General features: G+C 34.8%; 1 protein-coding gene across 1 annotated transcript in view; it reads left to right on the forward strand.

Annotated features, from left to right (window-relative positions):
* The first annotated feature begins 2829 nt into the window (after window positions 1–2829).
* Window positions 2830–26287, forward strand: part of VPS13A (vacuolar protein sorting 13 homolog A) — a 220528-nt gene continuing 197070 nt past the window's right edge. Inside the window, exons 1-5 of the mRNA XM_019648286.1 lie at window positions 2830–3112; window positions 19241–19284; window positions 20630–20672; window positions 24407–24502; window positions 24761–24862. Of these exons, the coding sequence (XP_019503831.1) occupies window positions 3013–3112; window positions 19241–19284; window positions 20630–20672; window positions 24407–24502; window positions 24761–24862 (385 nt within the window). The 5' untranslated portion in view covers window positions 2830–3012. The remainder of the gene's footprint in view (window positions 3113–19240; window positions 19285–20629; window positions 20673–24406; window positions 24503–24760; window positions 24863–26287) is intronic.

The raw sequence follows: 26287 nt of genomic DNA on the forward strand, positions 1-26287 counted from the left end.
TTTTTTACACTTATAAACAATGCTTTAATGGATGTTCTTGTGGGGATAGCATCTAAAGTTTTATACTTTTCTTAAAGCAAATATTTAGAAGTGGGATTGCTAAGTTAAAAGCCTTATATATAGGGTATACACGCACACACATACAGTATGTATATATTATATACACATATTATACATATATATTTATCTATATCTGTTTGTAGATGTTTACAAACTGCCTTTTAGAAAGATTGTGTCATTCTACATTTTCACCTTTACAACTGGAATAAGGTTAAGTTTCTCAACCTTTTGCTTGAGTCTCCCAACAAATTTCTCTCTCTCTCTCTTTTAAAGTATTAAATTAAAACACATAAATCCAAGTAACATTTTAAAAATAATTTTTAAACCATTAACTGAGATAGGAGCTCAGGACTTTGTGAAGCTAGGTCAGTAAAAGTTGTCCTGTAAAATTGCCACCTTCTAGACCTGGTCCTCCAAGACACTTTCTGGGAATGTGGTCTGCTTTAATGGCTTTGTTACCTGACCATCTAGCGTGCTACCACAACGTAGACCTTGCATTGGGAATGATAAGGACAAACAGCAAGACACTGACATTTTCTTGTGGACACAGGAATTAAGATTAGGAGAAAAAAAATGTCCAAGTTTACTACCAGTATACCCAAACTTCAAAATGAAAAGCTGTGGCATGTAAATCAAGCATAAGACAGCAAGCCCTACTTGCAAAGTTAAAGATTTATTGTAAAGGTTGATGATGTTGTAGTTTGGGGCCATGCACATCCTTTTTTCTTTTTTTGTTTTTTTCATTTGATCAAACAATGAAGTATAGCATTTTAATTATGATCAGGAGCAAAAACACCTTACGCCAACATATTCCCATATTTGAATCTTGAACATTTTTTTGGTATTCCTTGGGTTAATTTTTCAAGGTCCAACAGATATTTGGTTTAATTTAATGAGCGTACTTATCTTTTACATAACTTCAATATGTTTTTGCTTACAAATTTCCTCAGATAGATTAAGCAACACAAGGACTGAATGCAAAATTGTATCTTTTAGTAATTAGGAAACATGTATTCAAGATATAGCACCTAACACTAGATAAGCATTCAGTTACAATATGCATCTTCTTATATATTTCTAACATTTTTCAGCAGCATTTTTTTTCACTGATCTCTTTAGTCATTAAATGCTTACACTTTTATAAGCACATTCCCTTCTCCTCCGATTTTCTGGGATTGTAGAAAACTAGTATAAAGTGTTTGCAAGATAACTCAAAGATGTAGTTTTGGAATGAGTTCTGGAAGTTCTTGTACTTTAAATTTACATGAATAATAGAATCATTAATAATAGTGCAGCAGCAAAATACCTCATTATATAAGGTTTTTCTCTTTTTTTTGGACATTTTAGCCTATATTAGTTTCTCTGTACCGGTATTTGGAGGTAGATTTCCAATGTATTTACCCAAATACAAGAGAAGAAGGTAGGGTGGTGCAATGGAGTCACTCAGAAGTGCCAGGTCCTTGCTCTGTTTCTGCAAAACATTAGTTGTGTCACCTTGGACGAATCCCTAACATCTCAGCTTCAATATCTTTATGACCAAGAAGTTGAATCGGTGGCCTAATAAAAGTTCTTCAAATATGAAATCACATGAACATAATTTATAAAGTCACATAAAATAAGATTTTACATTGTTTTGCTAGGCAATTCTATTTGCAAAGGCAAACCTTAAAGAATTTGGGTGCCTATGCAAAAAAAAAGTACTAAAATGATACAGGAATTTGCAGTCATCAGACATTATTTTCGGTGCAAAGAGAAAAAGTTCAAAGTACACCACTACTTCTTAAATCCTTAAGAGGGTGATTAATTATAACTCTTCAAACTTCACATCCAATGCATCTTTGACCTCAGGTCGACGCTACTTCTGCTTAAGACCAAACTTGGGGTGGGAATGGGGCTGAAAGAGCTCTAATTTTTATTTATTTATTTCGTCAGTCATTTTATGAAAGCTCAAGTATTGAGAGTCTAGGTCCCATAGTATTTCTTGGAAGGCTCTCAGCAGTTTCCTGACTGGCTGACTTTCTCTCAATCTAAAGGAATTCTCTATGGGATGAAAGGCAGCCGGCTCCGCTTTTCTTTTTTTTTGACCAGAAATAGAATGTCATTTCAGATGCAGGTAAGGGGGCGTGGAATTCCAACCCCGGTGTATTCTTCAGTCCCGCCCCCCGCCGCGATATGCAGCAGGGGAACCTAAGTGTCCCACCGCGCGTCTTCGCCACGCGTTGGGAGAACCGGGTGAGGCAATTAACAGGCGTTCAGACATTCAGGCTGGTGGGACCCCGGAAGCCAGCAACGCCATGGGACCTGCTTCCGAACCTGTAATAATGGGAGAAGGGACATGTGCTCTCCGGGACACGCCCCCGTGACGAATCCAGCCTAAGAGCGAAAGCGCTGGAATCCACCCACAACTTATTCAAGTGCAAGACCTCCGAGCCCGCGTATTTGGGGGTGCAGTGGGTACGGGGGGGGGAGTTCGTCTCCACGATAAGGGGAGGCCTTTCCCTGCAGGGCGTAACCGCCACGCCCAGCCTTCTGCGCCGGCCTTGACACTGATCTCCAGGTGGGGGCGGGGCCGGAAAAAATCTGGCAACTCCGGACACTGCTTCCGTTGCCAGGTGATGGGGGAGGACGCTGGGTCCACGAGAAAAAGGAGCCCGGCTCAGTCGCGCAGGGGCGCACGTCAGAGAAGCAGCTGCGCAGCCGCCCTGGCTCCTTTTCGGGCCGGCACCGCCCTCTGGGCCCGCCCTCCGGCCCGAGCTGCGCACGCGTCGCGCGAGCGGCTGCCTCTGCCCCTCGCCGGGCTGGAGGCGGGGCTGCGCGTCCTGTACGGGTTGCGCTGTAGTAGGAGCTTCCCAGCAGCCGGTGAACCGAGCAGTCTCGAGGGAGGGGCGCGGAGGGCTGGCGCCAGAAGAAGGCGCGCTGGGGACAGCCTCGTGTCCACCGCTGCGGAAGAAAATGGTGTTCGAGTCGCTGGTTGTGGATGTGTTGAACCGGTTCTTGGGGGACTATGTGGTGAACCTGGACACGTCCCAGCTCTCTCTGGGCATCTGGGGAGGTAACGAGACCACCGCCGCCCCTCAATCTCGCCTCCCTCCCGGCCACTCTTTGCTGGAGCCGGGCCCTGCCTTGGGGCCTCGGGCCCTTCGCTTGCTTTTTGTTGCCACCTGCCGCCGCCCTCCTCGGGGTCAAATTACGTAAAGCCGGGGCTGTAGTTCCGGGACCTCATCCCGCGAGTTCATGTTTTGGCAGGAGGGGATGGGGTCGTGGGTGCTGGGTGAAAAGGCCCCCTTTTCCCAAGCCGAGCGGCTGGGTCTGGAGTTCACATTCCGCCAAGGCGTCCTTTTTTTGCCCCTCGCGGTCGGGCTCCAGCTGTGCTGGGCTAAAGGAGGCAACGAGACGCACCTGGGGTTGGTCTCATCCTTGTCATTTCCCCCCCGCGGGTTATGACGGAGGCCGCGGGGAGCCCATGGAGTGCCGCACGCTGCCTCGCACGTGAAGGCAAGACGCTGGGACCGAAGACGCCCTCTTCCTTTCCCAGTCTCCGTCTGTGGCTAAACCGTGGTGTTTTCTCGGGCTACATCACCTGGATTCCGGGTTACTTGCTTGGATCCCGCTGATAACAAAAAACGAAACTCCTGTGCATAACTTAACGGTTGGCTGTGTGTTTTCAATTCACAGCCTGACCCAGGAACGTGTGACGTTTGTAAGGCTTCGGGGATTTGTGGTTCAGAGTGAACTGCTGAATTTTTTAACAAACTAAGTGCAGCCGTGTAACATCTCAGACCTGCAAGAGACAGGGATGAACATGCACTTAACGTTGCCTAGATAGTGAAGGACCGAAGCTTTACTTTGTATCCGTTCACTCTGGTGCTCTACCTTATTTGGAGCCTCATGTTTAGTGCTTCCATCCGTTTTGTGTTATACCCTTTCTAAAAATGTAAACACCCATTAGAAATTAGACTCCTTTTCTTTATGAAATCCGAAGTTAGGGTTAATTTTTTGTGTGCGTAGTATATTGTTTGCTTTTTAAAAATAATTCTATTCTTGAATATGCACACACTTTCAGGCTTTTTCTAAAAGACTTGTTGGGCTTGATTTTTCTTCTTTATGAGATAGTGTAAATAGGTAATTTAGTTTGATGAAGACCTCTTGTTACTACTCTTGGTACCTAGTAACATATTAAGGACTACGAGAACTAGGGACAGAAGTGCTAGCTCAGAATCTCTGATTAGTAGCAGAAACTTGCATATTGTTTAATCTGTGCTGCTTCTCATTTGCAAAGTAGAACTAATAAAACTTTTCTCCATCTACCTCAGAAAGAAGCTTTGAGAACATTTTTCGGTGTGCTTTGATCTATAGTGGAAAGTTGCTTCTACATATAAAGTGGAGATTTGTGTGTAGTGTGGTTTAGCTAATGATTTATTTAATGTTGACGCACAGTAAAATTCACTCTTGTGATGTACAGTTCTGTATTGATGAATGCAAAGAGGCATTTACCCACCATCACAGATGTGATCCAGAAAAGTTCCAACCAGCCCTCCAAATTTCCTGTGCTGCCCTTTTGCAATCTTACCCCACCTAACCCTCACCCCTCCTCCTGGGAACCACTGATCTGTTTCCATGCCTACAGTTTTGCTGTTTTAGAGTGCCATATAAATGGAATTACACGGTATGTAGCTTTTGGGATTTGGCTTTTTACTTAATTTCACTTCTTATATAAAATGAATTTGAGTCACCCATGTGTTGCATTCTTATATCTTTTTAGTAGTATTTCATTGTATGAATGTGCTGTAAATATTGATCTGTTCACGGGTTGAAGGACATTTCAGTTTTGGGCGATTATGAAGAGCTGCTATAAATATTCATGTACTGGTTTTGGTGTGAACATAAATTTTTTTTTCTCTTGGGTAAATAACTAAGAGTGAGATAGTGAGACAAGTGAATATTTAATGTATGTGAAACTATGGAACTGCTTTTCAAAGTGGTACCATTTTGCGATCTTATTAGCATTTGTATGAGTGCTTAGTTGCTCTGCACCCTCACTAGCACTAGTATTGTCATTTAAGAAACATTTTTAAGCCATTCTAATAGGTATATAGTTATAGAGCTTTGTGGTTTTAATTTGCATTTCCTTAGTGATTAAGGATGTTGAGCTTTTTGTTGTTTACTGTTTGTATATTTCCATTGTTGAAGTGTGTTAAAATATTTTGCACATTTTAAATTGTTTTTTTCCTTTTCTATTGAGATTTAATTCATATCATTAAATTCACCCCTTTAAAATGTACAGCATGTGAAACTGTCACTACTACCTAATTCCAGAACATTTTTCAACACCCTAAAATAAACCTCATACCTATTAGCAGCTACTCCATATTCTGTCAGTCACCCTCCATCCCACTTCTGGCAACCACTAATCTACTTTTTGTCTATAAATTCTGCAGTTAATGGACATTTCATTTAAATACAGTCATATGCTATACATTGCTTTTTGTCTCTGGCTTCTTTCACTTTTATTTTCAAGTTTCATCCATGTTGCAGCATGTTATCAGTCAGTATTCATTCCTTTTTATGACAGGATACTATTCCACTGTATGGATACATTACAATTTGTTTATTTTTTCATCAGTTGATGGACATTTAAGTTATCTCTACTTTTTGACTTTTATGAGTAATGCTGCTGTGAACATTCATGTACAAGTTTTTTGTGGGCATATGTTTTAAATTCTTTTGGGTATATACATAGAAGTGGAATTTCTTAGTTGTATGGTAACTGACCTTTTAAGGAACTGCCAGACTTTTTTTCAAAAAGTGTTTGTTTTATTATTGTCCAGTGTTGAGAGTTCTTTAAATATTATGAATACAAGTCCTATGACAGATCTGTAATTCGAAAATATTTTCTCCCACTGTTTTTCAAGTTTGTCTTTGCAAAGCAAAGTTTTAAATTTTGATCAAGTCCAATTTATCAAAAATTCTTTATGAGTCATGCTTTTGGTGTTATATCTATGAAATCTTTGCCTAACCTGAAGTCACAAAGATTTTTCTCCTACGTTTTCTTCTAAACGCTTTATAATTTTTATATTTAGATTTCTGATCTAATTTGTATCAGGTGTGTTATAGGTTGAAGATTGAGGTTAATTTGTTTGCATGTGGATGCAGATGTCTAATTGTTCTAGCACTATTCACTAAAGAGAATATGGTTTCTCCATTCAATATCTTAGCACTTTTGTAAAAAATCGGTGAACTTCATATTTGTGCATTTATTTTTGGATTCTAATCTGTTTCAGTGATCTGTGTGTCCAGTGGCCGCTTACTGTATACCCCCAGTATACCAGTGGCGCTGTAGGGAGATGAAGATTCAGTTCCTGATTTTGAGGAGTCATTCTCTGATAGGAATATACTGGGGAACCTCACAAATGGTTTTTGTAATCTAGTGGTAATTTTTACCACTTCTAATTTTTTTAAATATTATTTTTACCTTTATGTTCCAAGGTACTTTCATAGAACTTTAGAGTTGAAAGGGAATATTTTATTATGAAAAGCGTTCAAACATAACATCAATTTTATAAGATTTTACAGCCCACGATTATACCCACAATCTAGATTCTACCATTAATTATATATTAATAGCTTTATTGATTTAAAATTGACATATAGTAAATGTACATAAAATCTACAGTTTGATAAATATTGACATATGTGTGCACCTGGGAAACGGTCATCATGGTCAAGATGTGAATATGTCCATCATACCCAAAACTTTCCTTGCCTCCATCCTCAGAGGCATCCAATATTCTGATTTTTTTCCTACAATACATAACTCTCTTCTTGGTTTGTTGTGTTTTTTTCTTTTAAGATTGATTTTTCTACGTCTGTTGATATGATCATACTATTTTTCTTTTTCAGTCGTTGATGTAAGGGATTACATGAATAGGGTTTTGAATGTTGAATGAGCCTTTCTTACCAGGAATAAATCCCACTTGCTTGTGGAATATAATTATTTTTATATGTTGTTAGATTCAATTTGCTGATGTTTTGTCGAGAATTTTGGCATCTGTGTTCATATGAAAGATTGGTCTATTTTTTCTTTTTTGTAATGTCCTTGTCTGGTTTTGGCATAAGGGTGATGCTGATCTCATTCATGAGGTAGAAAGTGTTCCTTCTGCTTCTTAAGGGATTGGTATCAGTTTTCTCCCCCCAATGTTTGGTAGAACATTATTGAAACCATCAGGGGGTTTTATCTGGGCATTATGCTTTTAGTTTTGAAAGATTGTTAATTATTGATTAAATTTCATTAATAGATATAGGCTTATTTAGATTATCTGTCGTTTTTTTCTTGTGTGATTTTTGGTAAAATGTATCTTTCAAGGAATTGGTACATTTCATCTAAGTAACAACATTTGTGGGCATGTTTATATATTCCTTTATTATTCTTGTAATGTCCATGGGACCAATAATGATGGCCCTTCCTCTTATTTCTGATATTAGTAAATTGTATCTTTTTAAAATTTCTTTCTTAGTTGACCTGGTTAGTGAGTTATCAATTTTATTGATCTTTTCAAAGAACCAGCTTTGGATTTCAAAATTGATTTTTCTATATTGATTTTCTATATTGAATTTCAGTGATTTCTGTTCTAATTCTTATTGCAGTAAAACCTTGGATTGTGAGTAACTTGGTTTGCGAGTGTTCCGCAAGACGAACAAACATTTTTATTAGGTTGGTGAAAAAGTAATAGCGGTTTGTCCTATTACTTTTTCAACAACCTAATAATACATTTTAACTTGATAAATGAGCAGTGTCTTGCAATACGAGTAGTTTGTTTCAGGAATGAATTATGCTCGCAAACTGAGGTATTACTGTATTTCTTTTGTTCTGCTTACTTAGGATTTAATTTCCTCTCTCCCCCTCCAGAATTCTAAGGTGGAGGCTTTGATTATTGATTTTAGATCTTCTTTTCTAATACATACATTCAATGATATAAATTTTCCTCTAAGCCCTGCTTTTGCCACATGTCACAAATTTTGATAAGTTGTGTTTTTATTTGATTTAAAATATTTTAAATTACTTTTGAGATGTCTTCTTTGACCTGTGTGTTATTTAAAACTAGCGTTTATGTAATCTTAAGATATTTTGGGATTTTCCAGCTTTCTTTCTGTAACCAATATCTAGTTTAATTCTGTTGTGATCTAAAAGCAAACTTTGTATCACTTATATTTCCTTAAATTTGTTAAGGTATGCCTTATGGCCTAGAGTGTGGTCTATCTTGGTAAATGTTCCACGTGATCTCGAGAAGAATGTTTTCTGCTACTGTTGGATGAAATGCTGTATAAGTTTCAGTTAGATCCCTTTGTTTTTAATTTGTGTTTATATTTAAAGTGGGTTTCTTGTAGACACCTTATAGCTGTATTTTTTATCCACTCTGTCAAGTCTCTGTCTTTTTTTTCCCTGAAATACTGCATATCAACTGTATCTGTCTCTTAATTTGCGTATTTAGACTATTAACACTTCAAGTGATTATTGATGTAGTTGTGTAGCTCTTTTCTATTTGTTGAATGTCTTTCTTTGCTTTTTAAAACCTTCCCTTCTTTTTCTGCCTTTGCAGGTTTTAATTGAGCATTTTGTATGATTTAATTTTTTCCTCTCTTAGCATATCAATTATACTTATTTAAAAATTTTTAATAGTTGCTTTAGAATTGCAGTATTCATTTAATCTAAGTCCACTTTCACATAACACTGTAGTGCTTCATGAATAGAGGATGTACTTTATAACAGAGTATTCCATTCCATCCCTTCCGCCCCATATTTTGTTGCTATCATTCATTTCACTTATCCATAAGGTGTACTCACTTCACTGTTGATAGTATCATTTTGAAGTTTTCCATTAGATCATTCAGAATAAGGAAAATAAAAGGTATAATTTTGCCTTAATTTATTCTTTCTCAAATGCTTTTGTAGATCTGAGTTTCAGACCTGTATCATTTTCCTTATCTCTGAAAACTTTTAACACTTCTTGTAAGGGAAGTCTACTGGCAACAAATTACATCAGTTTTTGTTTGTCTGAGAAAGTCTTTATTTCTTCTTCATCACCACCCCCTATTTAAAAAAAATGTGGTAAGATACATACAACATAAAATTTCTCATCTTAACCATTTTAAGTGTATAGTTCAGTGGCAGTAAGTATATTGTATGTACAGCCATCACCATCTATCTTTAGAACTCTTTGTTTTACAAAGTGAAATACTATACCCATTAAGCAATAACTGCCCATTTCCCCTCCCCTCAGCCCCTGGCAACCACCATTCTATTTTCTGTCTCTATGAATTTGTCTAGTCTAGGTACCTCATATAAGTGGTATCATACAATATTTGTCCTTTTGTGTCTAGCTTATTTCACTTAGCATAATGTCTTAAAGGTTCATCTGTGTTATTGCGTATGTTAGAATTTCATTTTTACGGTTGAATGATATTTCATTATGTATATACCACATTTTGTTTCTTGATCCATCAGTGGACAAATGGGTCGCTTCCATCTTTTGACTATTATGAATGATGCTGCTATAGGCATGAGTGTACAAATATCTCTTTGAGTCCATGTTTTCAGATATTTTGGGTGTATACCTACAAGTGGAAGGGCCGGGTCATATGGTAATTCTATTTTTATTTTTATTGATAGTAGCCATCCTAATGGGTGTGAGATTGTATCTCATTTTGATTTGCATTTTTCTAATGATTAGTGATGTTGCACATCTTTTCCTGTGCTTATTGGCCACCTTGTATATCTTATTTGGAAAAAAATGTCTATTCAAGACCTTTGGACAGCCTTTAATTTTTTGTTGTTGTTCAGTTGTGGGAGTTCTTTATATATTCTGGATATATGACTTGCAAATATTTCCCCCATTCCATGTGTTGTTGCCTCTTCACTGTTGACAGTGTCTTATGATGTAGAAAAGTTTTGAATTTGATAAAACCCAAATTACCTCTTTTGTTGTTGTTTCCTATGCTTTTGGTATTATATCCAATAAATCATTGCCAAATCTAGTGCTGTGGAACTTTTCACCTATGCTTTCTTCTACAAGTTATATGGTTTTAAGGTCTAACATTTAAATCTTTGATCCATTTTGAATTAATTTTTGAATGTGGTATAAGTAAGATAAGGATCCAACTTTGTGTTGCATGTGAATACCAAGTTTTCCAATGATGCCTTTTGTTGAAAAGACTGTGCTTTCCAAATTGAATGATCTTGGCAGCCTTTTTGAAAATCATTTGACTGGATATGTGAGGGTTTATTTCTAGGCTCTCTATTCTATTCCAATTGTCTTAAGTGTCTGTGCCAGGACCACACTGCTTTTATAGTTAAGTTTTGAAATTAGTTTTGAAAAAAGGAAACTTCCAACTTTCTTTTTTTCAAGGTTAGTTTGACTATTTTGGGATCCATTGGGATTCCATATGAAATTAAGGATGAGTTTTTCTATTTCTGCAAAAAGCATTGTGATTTTAATGTGGATTAAATTGAATTTGTAGGTTACTTTAGGTGGTATTGACATGTTAACGATATTAAATGTTCCAACCCATGACCATTGAATGTCTTTTCATTTATGTATGTCTTCAATTTCTTTCAGCAGTGTTTTATATTTCAGGGTACAAGTCATTCACCTTGCTTAAAGTTTTACCTAAATATTTTTCTATTTTTATTTTTGATGTTATTGTAAATGAGATTGTATTCCTAATTTCCATTTCAGATTGTTCATTGTTATTATTGTATGGAACCAACTGATTTTGTATTCAGCAATATTCCTCATTTATTTATTTCAAGAGTTTATTCTAATAGGTTTTTTTTGGTGGGATATTTGGGGTTTTCTTTATATAAGATTGTGTTGTCTGTGGCCAGAGATGATTATATAAGGTGTTGTCTGTGACCAGAGATAATTTTACTTTTTCCTTTCCAGTGTGGATGCCTTTTCTTTTTCTTGCCTAATTGCTCTGGTTGGGACTTTCACTACTGTGTTGAATAAAATTGGCAAAAATGAGCATCCTTATTTTATTCCTGATGTTAGAGGAAAATATTTGTCTTTAACCACTGAGTACGATGATCATTGTGGACTTTTCATATATAGCCTTTACTATGTTGAAGTAGTTTCCTTTTATTCTTAATTTGTTGAGTGTTTTTATTATGAAAGGGTGTTGAAATATCTTGAATGCTTTTTCTTCATCTGTTGAGAAGACCATGTGTTTTATGTGATTTTTTTCCCTTCTTTATGTTAATGTAGTGTATTAACATTGATTGATTTTTGTATATTGAGCCATCCTTGCATTGCAGGAATAAATTGTATTGTGTCCTGGTGTGTAATCCTTTTAATGTGTTGTTGAATTTTGTTTGCTAGTATTTTGTTGAGGATTTTTGCATCAGTATTCATTTGGGATGTTGATCTCATTTTCTTGTGTTGTCTTTGTCTGGCGTTGGTATTAGATTAATGTTTACTTTATAGATTAAGTTTGGAAGCATTCCCTTCTTTTCAGTTTTTTTAGAAGAGTTTGAGAGGATTGTTGTTTTCTTTTAAATGTTTGGTAGAATGCTCCAGCAAATCCATCTAGTTCTAGGTTTGTTGCTGTTGTTGGTAGGTTCTTGATTACTGATAAAATACCTTTACTAATTACAGGTCTCTTCAGATTATTGATATTTTCATGATTCGTTAGTGGTAGGGTTGTATATCTAGGAATATATCCATTTCATTTAGGTTATCCAATTTGTTGATATACAGTTGTTCATAGTACTCTCTTGTAACCCTTTTTGTATCTGTAAAATTTGTAGTACTGTCCCCTCCTTAATTTTTTTTTTGAAGATTTTATTGGGGAATTGGGGGAGGGGAACAGCCAAATTGTCCTTCAGTCTTAGTTGTGGAGGGTGCAGCAAGCTCAGCTCCAAGTCCAGTCGCGCCGCTCAGCTCAGGGTGCTGTGTTCAATTAGTTGCAGGTGGGCGTAGCCACCATCCCATGAGGGAGTCAAACCAGCAAGCAGCCTTGTTGTTAAGAGTGCATGTTGTATCCGCTGAGCCATCCAGGCGGTAGCTCAGCTCAAGGTACCAAGTTCAGTCTTAGTTGCGGGTGGGCATAGCAACCATCTCATGCAGGAGTTGAACTGGCAGCCTTTTTAAAAGCGCCAACTGTATTCCCTGAGCCACCCCTGCAGTAGCTCAGCTCAAGGTGCCCAGTTCAGTCTTTAGTTGCGGGTGGGCATAGCCCACCATCTCGAACAGACAACCTTGTTGTTAGGAGCACGTGCTCTCATCAGCTGAGCCATCCTGCTACCTGTTGGCAGCTCAGCAGCAGCTCAGCTCGGGTGCAGTTCACTGGCCCATGTGGGCATCAAACCGGCCACCCTGTTGCTCAGAGCTCGCGCTCTTGAGCAAGGTCTTAGCCAGTTGAGCCACTCGCATCCCCCCCCCCTTAATTTTTTATCTTAGTTATTCAACTCTTCTTTTCTTAGTCACCCTAGCTAAAGATTTGTCAATTTTGTTGATCTTTTTGAAATAACCAGCGTTTGATTTCATTGATTTTTCTCTGTTGGTTTTCTCTTCTCTTCTCTTTATTATTTCAGTCCTTCTGGTAGCTTTGGGTTTAGTCAATCTTTTTCTATTTATTTTAGGTGCAAATGTAGGTTGTTGTTTTGGGATATTTCTTTTTTAATGTAAACATTTACAGCTATAGAGTTCTTTCCCAGGACTGCTTTTGCTTCATTGCATAAGTTTTGGTATGTTGTGTTTTCATTTTAATTTTTCTTGTTGTTTTTAAGTTTTTCTTGTTTCTTTTTTGACTCATTGATTGTTTAGAGTGTGTTAATTTTTACATATTTGTGGATTTTTCAGTTTTCCTTCTGTTGATTCCTAGATTAATTCCATTCTTATCAGAAAAGATACCATATTTGATCTCAATCTTTAAAAATTTATTCAGAATTGTTTTGTTGCCTAACATATGACCTATCCTGGAGAATGTTGCATGTGCACTTGAGAAAATTGTGTACTCTGCTGTTGTTGGGTAGAATGTTTTGTATATGTTAAGTTCAATTCATCTATTTCCTTGTTAATATTCTGTCTAGTTTTTGTATCCATTATTAAAATTGTGTATTGAAACTTCCTACTGTTATCGTAGAGCTATCTATTTCTCTCTTTAATTTTGTCAGTGTTTACATGTGTTTTTGAGATCTGACATTTGGTGTGTGTATGTTTACAGATATATCTTCTTAGTGACTTGACCCTTTTATTATCATATACTATCCTTCTTTGTCTCTTGTAACAGCTTTTGACTTACAGTCTCTTTTGTCTAATATGAATATAGCCATCTCTGCTATTCGCAGGGACACCTACATTTTGCAGGTGTTTGATGATTGCAGTACTATGGACCCAAACACATGTGGTTTGGACCCACACGCTGCGCAGCAGAACACAGTGTTAAAACACTGATGCATTTTCTTATTATGTTTTTCATTTCGTTTTACCTTAAAAACCCTATGATAAGACGGTCCAAAATGAAATATGAAACAGTGCTGAAAGATGAGACTTCCAGGTCAGAAAGAACTGGGGAAGAGCAGAGAACAAGTATGAATAACATTGTTGCTAATGATATAGCTAGATAAAACTGGAGGGACATCTAGCAGCTGATGTGCACAAAGGCGAAAAGAAAGTATGATGATGCACAACACAACACATACAGTTACAACATAGAATGTAAAAAGCACAAACTAAGGTGAAGTGGAAATTGTAAAGCAAGAAGTGGTACATCTAAACGTCACAGTGCTTGGTGCTAGTGAACTAAAATGGCCTGATGGACATTGACCATCAGGCAACTGCAAAGTATTCTACTCTAGAAATGACAAACTCAGAAGGAATGGACTGGCTTTACTACTGAGGCAAGATATAGTACAGATAGTTGGGGGCTACAGTGCAAGGTCTCACCAAATAATATTGACCAGCGTCAAGTCTATGCTCCTAACTACAGAGGCTGAAGAAGATGAAATTGAAAGCTCTTACGCATGCATCCAAGAAGAATTTGATCACACACCCAAACAAAACATGCTGATAATTATAGATGATTGGAATGCAAAAGCAGGAAATTAGAGGTCAGGAATGAAGCAGGAGATTAGCTCATGCATTTCTGTGAAGACAGCAACTTGTCCATTGCAAACACATTGCTTCAAATAGCCAAACGGATGACTGTGTACATGGACTTTCACCAGGTGGCCAATACAGAATTCAAATAGACTATGTAGTTGAAAGCAGGAGATGGAGAAACTGTATTCTCTGTGCCAAACAAGAACAGGAGCAAACTGTGGCACTGACCACAAACTGTGAATATTAAACAGAGTAAAGCTGGAGAAGAGCACTAAAAGGATTGTAGTGCCAAAATACAATGTAAATAACATTCCAGATGGGTTTGAAGTCCGCAGAAAAAACAGACCATTAAACTTGATTGACTGAGAGCCAGAAGAACTGTGGATTGAAACTAGAAATATTATTAGAGAAGAATGAGAAAAGACAAAAAGAAGTAAAAAGGAAGGAATAATCAAGATGGATGACAGAAAAACACTAAAAATTGTTAAAAAGTCAGGCAGGAGGCAAACGTAAAAGGTGACAAAAGGGAGTTTAAAACCCTGAATGCAAATTTTAAATGTCTATCATGTAGAGATAAAGAGAACTATTATAATAGTTAATGTAAGGAGATATAAGAGAGCAACAATAAAGGAAAAACATGGTATCTCTACCAGAAGATTCAAAAACAAAAGGCAAATTCAAACTTAGACTAGGATTGCTGAATGACCAACAAGGAAGCACATTATCTGACAAGGAGAAATTAAAGGGATGACGGGGAACAGCATACTGAAAGTCTATACAGAAGAGACAAAAGGATCACAGAAACCTTTGAAGAGGATTCCTAGAAAGTGAAGTGAAAACTGCTGTGAAATTATTGGGAAAAAATAGTCACCAGGGATAGATGGGATACTAGTAGAATTATTTCTAGCCACAAAGACTGAATCTGTCAAAATCCTAACAAGAATATGTAAACAAACATGAAAAACAGCAATGGCCTACATATTGGAAATGGTCAATATACATTCCAATTTTTAAGAAAAGAGAGGCCAAAGCTTGCAGTAACTATAGGACCATTGCTGTGATTTCAAAGTGATGCTCATGGTGACACACCAAAGGCTTCTACCTTATATGGAACAAGGAATGCCGGATGTTCAAGCTGGATTCAGAAAAGGAAGAGGTATTTGAGGTCTAATTGTGAACATTCATTGGATACTGGAGTGCTCCAAAGAATTTCAGAAGCTTAGTCTAATGTTTTATAGACTACAGTAAAGCCTTTGATTGTGTGGATCATGGAAAGCTGTGAGTTTCTCTGAAAGAAATGTGTGTGCCTCAGCACTTGATAGTTATGAATAACCTGTATTGTGGGCAGAAAGCCACTGTCAAGACAGAATAGAGAGAGAATGGTTTCCTATAGGCAAAGGTATCAGACAAGTCTCCATATTTGTTTAATCTTTATGCAGAACATATATGAAAAACTGGAATAGACTCAGAGGAAGGAGTGAAAATTGTTGGAAGAAATATCAATAATTTAAGATATGCAGATAATATCTTACTGGCTGAAAGTAGCAATGGATTAAATGACTGATAAACGTGAAAGAAAAAAGTGACAAGTGACTGCATTTGAACATCAGAAGGACAAAAATGACTACAGAAGAAATAACACAACTTTAATATAGACGATGAAGATATTGAAATTGTTAAAAATTTTGCTTACCTTGGTTCACTCATCAATTCAATTGGAGACTGCAGCCAAGAAATCAGAGGAATGCTGAGACTTGGTAGGTCAGCAATTGAAGAATTAGGAAAAATCACCAAGAGCAAAGATGTGTCATTAGAGATGAGGGCTAAGATCATCCACACCCTTGTTTTTAAACTAACTGGATGCGAAAGCTGGAGAATGAAGAAGGCTGATAGGAAAAAAAATGATGCATTTGAAATACAGTGTTGGAGGAGAGCTCTCTGATACCCTGGACTGCTAGAACGATGAACAAGTGGTCCCTAGAGCACATTAAGCCCGAAACATGGCTGGAGGCAAACATGACAAAGCTGAAGCTGTCCTACATTGAAGACATCATGAGAAGGCAGGGTTCTTTGGAAAAGATAGTAATGTTGGGAAAAAAATTAGGCAGCAGAAGAGGAAGACCAGATATGAGATGGATTGACTCCTTAAAAGAAGCCACAGCCATGAGTCTACAGGAGCTGAACAGGGCTGCTAGGACAGGCCATAGCAGATATCACTCATTATGGTGTTGCCAGGAGTTGGAGCTGACTCAGTGGCTCATAACGCACACACATCTCTGCCCTCTTATTTGCATGGGAAATCTTTTTCCATCCTTTTACTTTCAACCTATGTGTGTCCTTAGAGCTAAAGTAAGTCTCTTGTAGACAGCATATAGTGAGATCCTGTTTCATTTTATTTTTAAAAATCCATTCTGTCCACCTAGGTCTTTTGATTGGGGAGTTTAAACTATTTACATTAAAGTAATTACTGATAGGAGGGACTTAGTACTGTCATTTTGTTAATTTCTATGTATCTTCTAACTTTTTGTCTCATTTTTTTTCCTTATTCCCTTTGTGTCTAGTCAATTACTTTGTAGTGACAAGATTCGATTCCCTTATTTCCTTTCCTATATTCTGGAAATATATTCTTTGTGGTTCCACATAGATGACATATAATATTTTAATGTTATAACTGTATTTTAAGCTGATACCAACTTTAATCTCATACAATAACTTTAGTCCTTTATAGCTCGCCTCCCCAACTTTGTTATTGATGTAACATGACATTTTAATATATTACGTACCTATTAACATGACTTAAAAAAATCTTTGTCTTTTAAATCCTGTAAAAGAACAAAAAATGGAGTTACAAAGTAAAATTATAATGCTATTTTTTTATACTTTCCCATGTCTTTACCTTTACTGTAGAACTTTATATTTCCAATGGCTTCAAGGTACTACCTAGTATTTGTTTTCAACTTAAAGGACTCCCTTTAAAATTTCTGGTAAGGCAGATAGCTCAACTGGTAATGAGCTCCCTCAGCTTTTGTTTATCTGAGAATATCTTGAATCTTTCCTTATTTTTGAAGTAGATATATTTTGCCAGATATAATGTTCTCAGCTGACAGTTCTTTTTCTTTCAGCACATTAAATATAATATCCTTGTTTTCTGGCTTGTATGTTTCTGCTGAGAAATCCACTGATAATCTTATTGAGAAAACTGTGTACATGTCAAGTCACCATTTTCTTGCTGCCTTTAATCTTTCTTTGTCTTTGTCATGTTTCTTGGTTGAGATTCTTGGATTCATGTATTCATGTCTTTCCTCAAATTTGGGGGTTTTTGGCTATTATTTCTTCAAGTAAGTTCTCTGACCCTTTTTTTCTCCTCCTTTTGGAATTCTATAATGCATACACTTGATAATGTTCCATGAGTCTCTTAGACTGTGTTCACTTTTCTTCAGTTTAAAATGTTTGCTCCTTTTTATTTTCAAATAATTTATCTTCAAGTTTGGTGATTGATTCTTTGGCCTGTTCGAGTCTGCTTTTGACTTTCTCTAGTGAACTTTTCAATTCAGTAATTTCTTGTACCTCTGTTTTGTGTGTGTGTGTGTGTGTGTGTGTGTGTGTGTGTGTGTGTGTGTGTNTGTGTGTGTGTGTGTGTGTGTGTGTGTGTGTGTGTGTGTGTGTGTGTTTGCTTTCTTTCAAGATTTTTCTTTTTTTGTCGATCTTATAACATTGTATAAGCTTAAGGTGTGCACCATGTTGATTTGATACATTTATGTACTGCAGTATGATTACCACTAGCTTCAGCTACACCTTTATCATGCCACATAATTATTATTTCTATTTTGTGGTGAGAACATTTAAGATCTAGTCTTTAGCAGTTTTGAAGTATATAATGGTGACTATAATCACTATGATGTGTATTAAGTCTCCAGAATTTACTAATCTACTTGTAAGTTTGTACACTTTAACATCTCAATTCCCCCACATCTCAGCCCCTGGTAACTACCATCCTACTCTCTGTTTCTATGAGTTTGACTTATTTATATTCTACATGTAAATGATACCATGGAATATATTTGTCTTTCTATGTCTGGCTTATCTTACTAAGCATAATGTCCTGAAATGTCCATCCACGTTGTCGCAAATGGCAGGATTTTCTTCTTTCTCATGGCTGAATAATATTCGTGTGTGTGTGTGAGTGTGAGAGTGTGTGTGAGAGTGTGTGTGAGAGTATGTGTGTGTGTGTGTGTGTGTGTGTATCACATCTTTATCATCTGTTGATGTACACTTAGGTTGTTTCTATATCTTGGCTATTGTGAATAACACTGCAGTAAACATGGAAGTGCAGATATCTTTTTGATATCCCGTTTTCCTTTGGTTATATACCTAGAAGTGGAATTTCTGGATCATATTCAAGATTTTTCTTAATTTTTGATTTTCTTTAGTTTATGATATGCCTGTGTAGTTTTGTTTTTTTTTGGGGGGTGTGTCTGAGCTTCCTAGATCGGTGATTTGGTGTCTTTATTATTAATTTTGGAAATTTCTCAGCCATTATTATTTCAATTTAGTTTTTTTCTTCTCTTTTGTTTTTCTTCTGGTATTCTCATTATGCATATGTTACAGCTTTTACAGTTGTCTTATAGTTCTTAGACATTCTGTTGCATTATTTATTTTATTTTATTTTTCTCTTTGCATTTCAGTTTGGGAAGTTTATGAGTCTCTGAGCTTGCTTATTTTGCATTTAAAAAATTTCTTTCCAGTTGTTCACTGGAAGTATATTTAAATACAATTCATTTTTTGTATATTGCTCATATATTATGCTACCTTGCTAGATTAGTATTATTTGTATAATTCTGATTAAAATGCATAAACATTAAGCTACAATTGCAAAGGTCATAACTTACAATAAATGATGTTTTGGCCAAACATACAATCTTAGAATAAGTTGAAGAATGAAGGTTATAGTTGGACTCTGTTTTCTGTCATGTACATTATTTGTAATCATTTTTCCTTAATGTGACATTTTAGGAATGAACTTTTTAAATAAAAAATATTTGAATATTTTAATTTTATTGTTTTTTAATAATCTTTTTTAGGAGCTGTGGCCCTCAAGAATCTTGAAATTAAAGAAAATGCCCTGGTAGGTTTGATTATAAGAAATTTGTTAGTGCATTTATCTATATAGATTTTTTCCTGATTTACTTTGTCACTATAAGTCATTTAAGTTTGAGAAAACTTTTTGAAAATAAGTTTTGTAAAAGATGAATTCTGCTAAATGGTTTTAAAAGCACAAACTGATTATAATTTCCCCCATTTAAAAATATTTCTAATATTTCTTCCTATGTAGTGGTTTTATTTTTTCAAATTTATTTGTTGACGTATAGTTGACATGCAATATTATATTCATTTCTATATGGTTTTATTTGAAATGGTTAACTTATTTCACTAATCATCAACTTTTTTATACCATTTTAACCATTTTTTACTATAGAATTTACTATAGAATTGAGTGGCATTTACAATAGGTATCTATTTCCAAAACTTTTTCGTTATGCCAAAGGGAACCTCATAACCATAAATAATAACTTCCCATTCCCTTTTCTCATAGACCCTGCTAACCTCTAATCTGTTTTGTCTCTATGAATTTGCATATTCCATGTACCTCATATAAGTGGAATCATATTATTTTGTCATTTTCTGTCTGTCTTGTTTCACTTAGTGTAATTTTTCAAGGTTCATCAATGTTGTAGCATGTATCAGAACACCTTTCGTTTTTATGGCTGAATAATCTCTGTGTGTATGCCACATTTTGTTTATTCATCTGTTGGTGGACACTTGAATTGTTTCTGCCTTTTGACTCTTATCAATAATGCTGCTATGAACATTGGCATGTACAAATCTGTTTAAGTCCCTGCTTTCCATTTATGTGGGTAAATACCTAGTTCAGTTGCTGGATTTTATGTTTAGCCTTTTCAGGAACCACCACGCTGTTTTCCATAGCAGTCGAACTATTTTATATTCCCATTAGCAGTGCATGACGGTTTCAGTTTCTCCACATCTTTGACAACATTTATTTTCTGTTTTTTTATAATAGCCATCCTAGTGGTTGTAAAGTTGTATCTCATTTTGTTTTTTCTCAGCATTTCCTTAACGACTAATAAGGTTGAGCATCTTTTCATGTGTTTTTTGGTCATGTATACGTTCTTTGGAGAAATGACTATGAAAACTGTTGTTGATATTTCAGTTTTTGTGTTTTTTTTAAATGTAAAAGAGGTAGTGATTCTGGTATGGATAACTTACGTGGTCAGTATTACTGTAGAACCTTTCGCTTGTTTATTTTAAAAAGATCAGTCTCCATGTATTTTATGTATTTGAGAACAATAATCCAATTATGTGTATATTTATAAATTTAAATAAGTATTGAAGGTAAAGCATCTATCTTGTTGAACTGTATATGTACTAATATTTTACATTTATATTTGCAGAGTCAACTGGATGTACCATTTAAAATTAAAGTTGGTCATATAGGTAAGCTATGTTTATTATTTGAATGTTCTCCTTGCTGGACATGCAACCAGAATAATATGCCTAGTATCTCTATAATGTGATATTTGTAATATTTCTGAGCATTAATTGAAAATGTGTTTTCATCTAGGTAGAGTCTAATTGTGTAACTTAAATATACCATGTGGTTCATATACCCCTTGCTCAATACCTATGAAATTATACATCTTATTAGGTGTTAAAAATGAGTTAATTGAGTGATGGAGTGTTAAATCGAATTGCATAACCCACTCAGTTTTTAGGTTTTTGACTAGTTGTTATTGCTGTATTCTGATTGGGCATGGATATGTGGTATAAGGAGTAGGGTCTGGATCATACAAACGTTTTGGCTCAGGACCTATCAGAAACTGAATTTCTGCTCTGGAAGTTTTTTAGGTTTCCAGGAAATGTTGTATTGGTTGTTGTTGTTCTGTATTATTTTCCTAGTGTTCATAGTTTACATTTTAAGTGTATTGGTTGAGCAAAACTGATTGGAATATGACCTTGTAACATGTTTAATAAAAACATATGTTTGGTTTCTTAAATTACGTTAGCTTACTGTTTTAACTTATTGTTTGAATTATTATTTAAATTTTACTGCTTTAAAAATTGTGCAAGATGATAGGGTTGTTATTTGATACTTGGAAGTATATAGATACATTTTGTTACATAGTTTGTGTTAGTATGATTTATACAATGTTATTGAAACATTGGTGTCGGAACAAGATATTCTGAAGCTTATGTAAATTACATGATTAATATCTCTATAATTTTGTGTGCTCAGATTATTATTATAATAAAACATTTGCTTGACAGTTTTCATCATCTTATATTGCTACGATTTCACATTCTGTCTTCTCCCCCTCAATTTAAAGATAGTTTAGTATAAATAATAGAAAACATGTCTTCCATTACTTTTCTACCTAACATTTATTTTTGCATACTTCTATATGATTTTTTTACATGTGTACATTTTAACTACTTGTAATCCTGGTATATGTGTAATTTCATATTCTATTTTATTCAGTTAACATTTAATAAAGAGTTCTCATAATCCATGTTGATTTGACCTCATTTATTTATTATGGTAGTGTAATCCAATGAATACACATTTGGACATTGTAGAGTAATCCTGTGTTTTCATAGGTGCAACGACATTATAGTAACATTTTCAAGTAGCTTTTAAAATTTTTCCAAAAGTTATTGAATTTTATAATTATGGTCATTCTATTTCAGTGTTTATAAAGTTAACATCAGTTCAAGAAAATTAAAAAAATGTATGAGAGTACATAGATCTGATTTTATTTAGAGTTTGCCTTAGTTCCTAATTCTTCTTTTCTTGCCTAACCATGTTTAAAAATGATAAGGTAACTTTCATTGTTAATACACCATAGTGGAGCATACACTGCAATAAATACCTAATATACAAAATAACATTGAGACGCACTTAAGGTATTGCATACCTATCATTCTTTAATATCCTTATTTTTTTTCTTCTAGACAGTATGTTTCTAGAGAAGAAGTGGATTTAATTTTTATTATATCCACACACTTAGCACAATACCTACAATGTATAGTAGGAACATAATTTGTTGAATAAAAAAAAGTAACATGTTTCCAAATTACTGTACAGTAGTACAACCAGTTTTATAAGATGGCATTGTCTCCTTGCTATGATTGAGTATTGTTAATCTTACTGATCTTTAGAAGATTTCCTCATTTAGAATGAAGAATTACACATATATCAAATGTAAATACCCATATATGTATTTTAAAAGTAGTTGTCTTCATCGGGAAGATTTTTGGAATTACCTTCATTTATATTTTTTCTGAATTTTTCAAATTTTCTGTAAGAAGCCTACATTTTATAATGAGAGAAAAAGTTTGGTTAAAAAAAGATTTAGGGGTGAAAATGCTACATTATTAACTTTTTATGTTTCTTTGATTACTTAAGGCTATTTGGTCACTGTTCTCTGTCCTTTTGTTCATTTTTTGGATTATTGTATGTATGTGGTCTGCTTGATAGTATTTATAAATAAATTATGTCAAATTTGTCACAGTTGTTTTTTCAATCTCATTCCATTTTGGTTACATTTTGGACTGTACAGAAATTTGAAATGGTCACTATCTTCTCTGATTTCAAAACTTAGAAAGTTATCCCTGTTTTAGAAATCAGATAGTTTTTCTCTGGATTGACATTGTGTGATGAAATCTTTTTCTCAATTGGGATTTTTTAAAACATGGGTTATGGAATGAGATAGATAGATCTAAGTAGATTTTTTCCTTTTCCAAATTACTAACCAGTTAATACGATAATAGTGTACTTAATAATCTTTCCCTTCTCCAATTATGGCAGCTATTTCTAAATCAAGAGACTCATACTTTCTAAAAATTATTAAAATATTTTAAAACTATTATGAAAATATTCTAAATATGCAAAACTAGAATCAGTATTATCAGCCCTGTACATAGTATTTTTTCATTCAAGACATTTCTAATGTTTTAAAAAATAACTTTGCTATTGGATTGTGGTAAAATATTCTCATTAGTTTGAATAATTTTCAAATATTTTCCATGATCCTTGACTATTACCGGAGAAATTTGTGTGTACATACACTTATGATGATAATCACACATGTGTATTACCATACATACAGTCATGAGGTGTATAATGACATTTTGGTCAACTACAGATCACATACATGGTGGTAGTTCTATAAGATTATAATGGAACTGAAAAATTCCTACTGCCTAGTGATGTCATAGCTGTTGTAACTCATGCATTACTCGTGTGGCTGTGGTGATGCTGGTGTAAACAAACCTGCACTGCCAGTTATATAAAAGTATGGCACATACAGTTATGTACGGTATGTAATACTTGCTAAAGATAATAAATGACCATGTTACTGGTTTATGTATTTACTATGCTCTCTACTTTTTATTGTTATTTAGAGTGTACTCTTTCTACTTGCAAAACATTTTTTTGTGTGCTATAAATCAGTATGCCGTGTTACGCCAGCAGTAATCTTATACATCTTGTGCTTACCATGTCTCTCGATTGTATCATTTTCTCTTGTGCTTGATTTAATTTTGTGTTGTTTTTTTATAGTAACATGCTCTCCAGGTTTGTAGCCGAGGAGCAATAGGCTGTACTGTATAGCCTAGGTGCATAGTAGGATATCCCATCTAAATTTGTCTAAGTACTCTCTATGATGTTTGCACCATGATGAAATTGCCTAATGGAATTTTCTCAGAACATGTCCCCGTCGTTAAGCTGCACATGACTGTATATATAACCTCTATATATGAAAAGTACACACACACACACACACACACACATAAAGTATATAATGTACCTTTTTAAAATGTAAGGAAAATACTTATAAAGATTTAGAGTAAGAATGAGGAGATTCAAAGTTACAATATTAAGGATTGTTGATTAATGGTAGAAGAATAATAGTATGTTTGTGATATAGATTGCCATAAACAGAAACTTGTAAATATTTAGGATATCATTTAGATTTTCCAACAGTACTAATACAAAAATTTCAGATTTTCACAGCAAAGCTTGTTGTTTTTAGTTGTAAAATAGCTTTCTGTAAAGTGACTAGCTTGTAATATTAAAGTCCACTTTATCTCTTCTAATGCCTGACAGAAAATAGGCTGACAGTAAATGTAGGTTAAATGAATAATATTTTTTGTCTTTTTTTAAAATGTAGGTAATCTTGATCTTACAATTCCATGGAAACACCTTTATACTCAACCAGTTGTAGCTGTATTAGAAGACATTTATCTACTTGTAGTGCCTTCTTCTAGTAAGTCAAATTTTAAACATTATAATTTAAGTGCTTTTTTTGTGCATGGGAAGTCTTTATATTTTATAATTATATTTCAGAATACTTGCATTTTTGGAGAGATTTTTATACATAAATTTAGTATTAGGTAATTCAAATTAAATTGACATTTTCTCTAAATTTTTGCAAACTTGGAATTAGTAATTATATTCAAGAATATTCCTTGGAATTAGTATATTTAAATTTAAGGTAATTAAGATTCTTCTTTTTATGCTATAGTAATAAAATATGATCCTTTAAAAGAAGAAAAGCAACTTTTGGAAGCAAAGCAACAGGAACTAAAAAGAATAGAAGAAGCAAAACAAAAAGTAGCTGATCAAGGTAAAGAAAACAATAAATAAGAATGGTAATAAGAAACGGGGAAAAGACCTAAATGTTAATCACATTTGAATAGTATTTTTCTTTGGAAGCACTGAGATTACTTAACAAATATGAGAGAATCTTATTACTTGGGGCATTTTCATGTAGTGTGTGTTTTATCATGTTTTCAGAAATTTTACCATATAGAAATTTATGCTAGGGCAAATAATATACCTAATTTATAAGTGTAAGGTTAGTTTTTGACTATAGTAATTAATTTAATCAAGTATGTTTTCTTAACTTTCTAGCTTTTTTAGTTTCCTTATATCAATTCTTCACCTTTCGGATATAGTTAGTCCTTTGATATATTTATGTTTTCCCTGATCTGTTTATTTACCCTCTGACTTCACATCCTTTCCTATTTAACCTAGACCACGGTCCATTACTTTTGTTGGTAGAAATGTCCTGCAGAAATCCCTTTTCCCTCTGTGCTGTGTGCAGCGCCACCAGCTACTTTTTGTACTTGGACTCAAACTTCTCCCATTAGTGAGTCTTTCTTCTTAGCATGTAAATATACTGTAGCCTCTCTTATCTTCAAACATAAAATCATTTTCCTAAACTAATCATGTGCTTATCTTTTTCTCTGTTCTTCATTTAATAAACATCTGTAAAACAAAACTAGGTGTATACTGATTTCACTATCCTTGTCATACATTGTTGTTGTTGTTTTTTTAAAATAAATAAAACCCAATAACAAATGTTTTATCTGTTGACAAACAGGTAAAACACATTAAAGGAGATTAACACAATTCCTGGCAAAACATCTTGTAATTACATCTTCTTCTGTCACAGTTCTTCCATTTCCTGTGTAGTCATTTATCCCTACCCTCAATCCTTTTTTTAATTGATTCTGGGTGGTGAACACACAACGCAATATATAGATGATGTATTATATTATAGAAATGTACACTTGAAACCCATATAATGTTACTAATCAATGTTACCCCAATAAATTTAGTAAAGAAAAAGAAAAATATTTTTTATTGTGGCATGCATATAACAAAGTTTGTTATCTCAACCATTTTTACATGTACAACTAGTTCATTGGTATTAAATATTTTATAATGTTGTGCAACCATCACCACCATCCATCTATAGATCTCTTTTCATCTTGTAAAACTGAAACTTTATACCCCTTAAACAAGACCATTTGCCACCCCTTCACCCCCAGCCCCTGGCAACCACAATTCTTTCTGTCTTTATGATTCTGACTACCGTATTTGCCGGCGTATAAGACGACTGGGCGTATAAGACGAGCCCCTAACATTTCCACTCAAAATACAGAGTTTGTTATATACTCGCCATATAAGACTACCCCCTCTTCCGCACACCTTCCACACACCAAATAAAAGGTAAAACAATATCAGATTTGATTTCAACATTTTA

Source organism: Hipposideros armiger, unplaced genomic scaffold (assembly GCF_001890085.2).
Source record: "Hipposideros armiger isolate ML-2016 unplaced genomic scaffold, ASM189008v1 scaffold_124, whole genome shotgun sequence".
Lineage (NCBI taxonomy): Eukaryota > Metazoa > Chordata > Mammalia > Chiroptera > Hipposideridae > Hipposideros > Hipposideros armiger.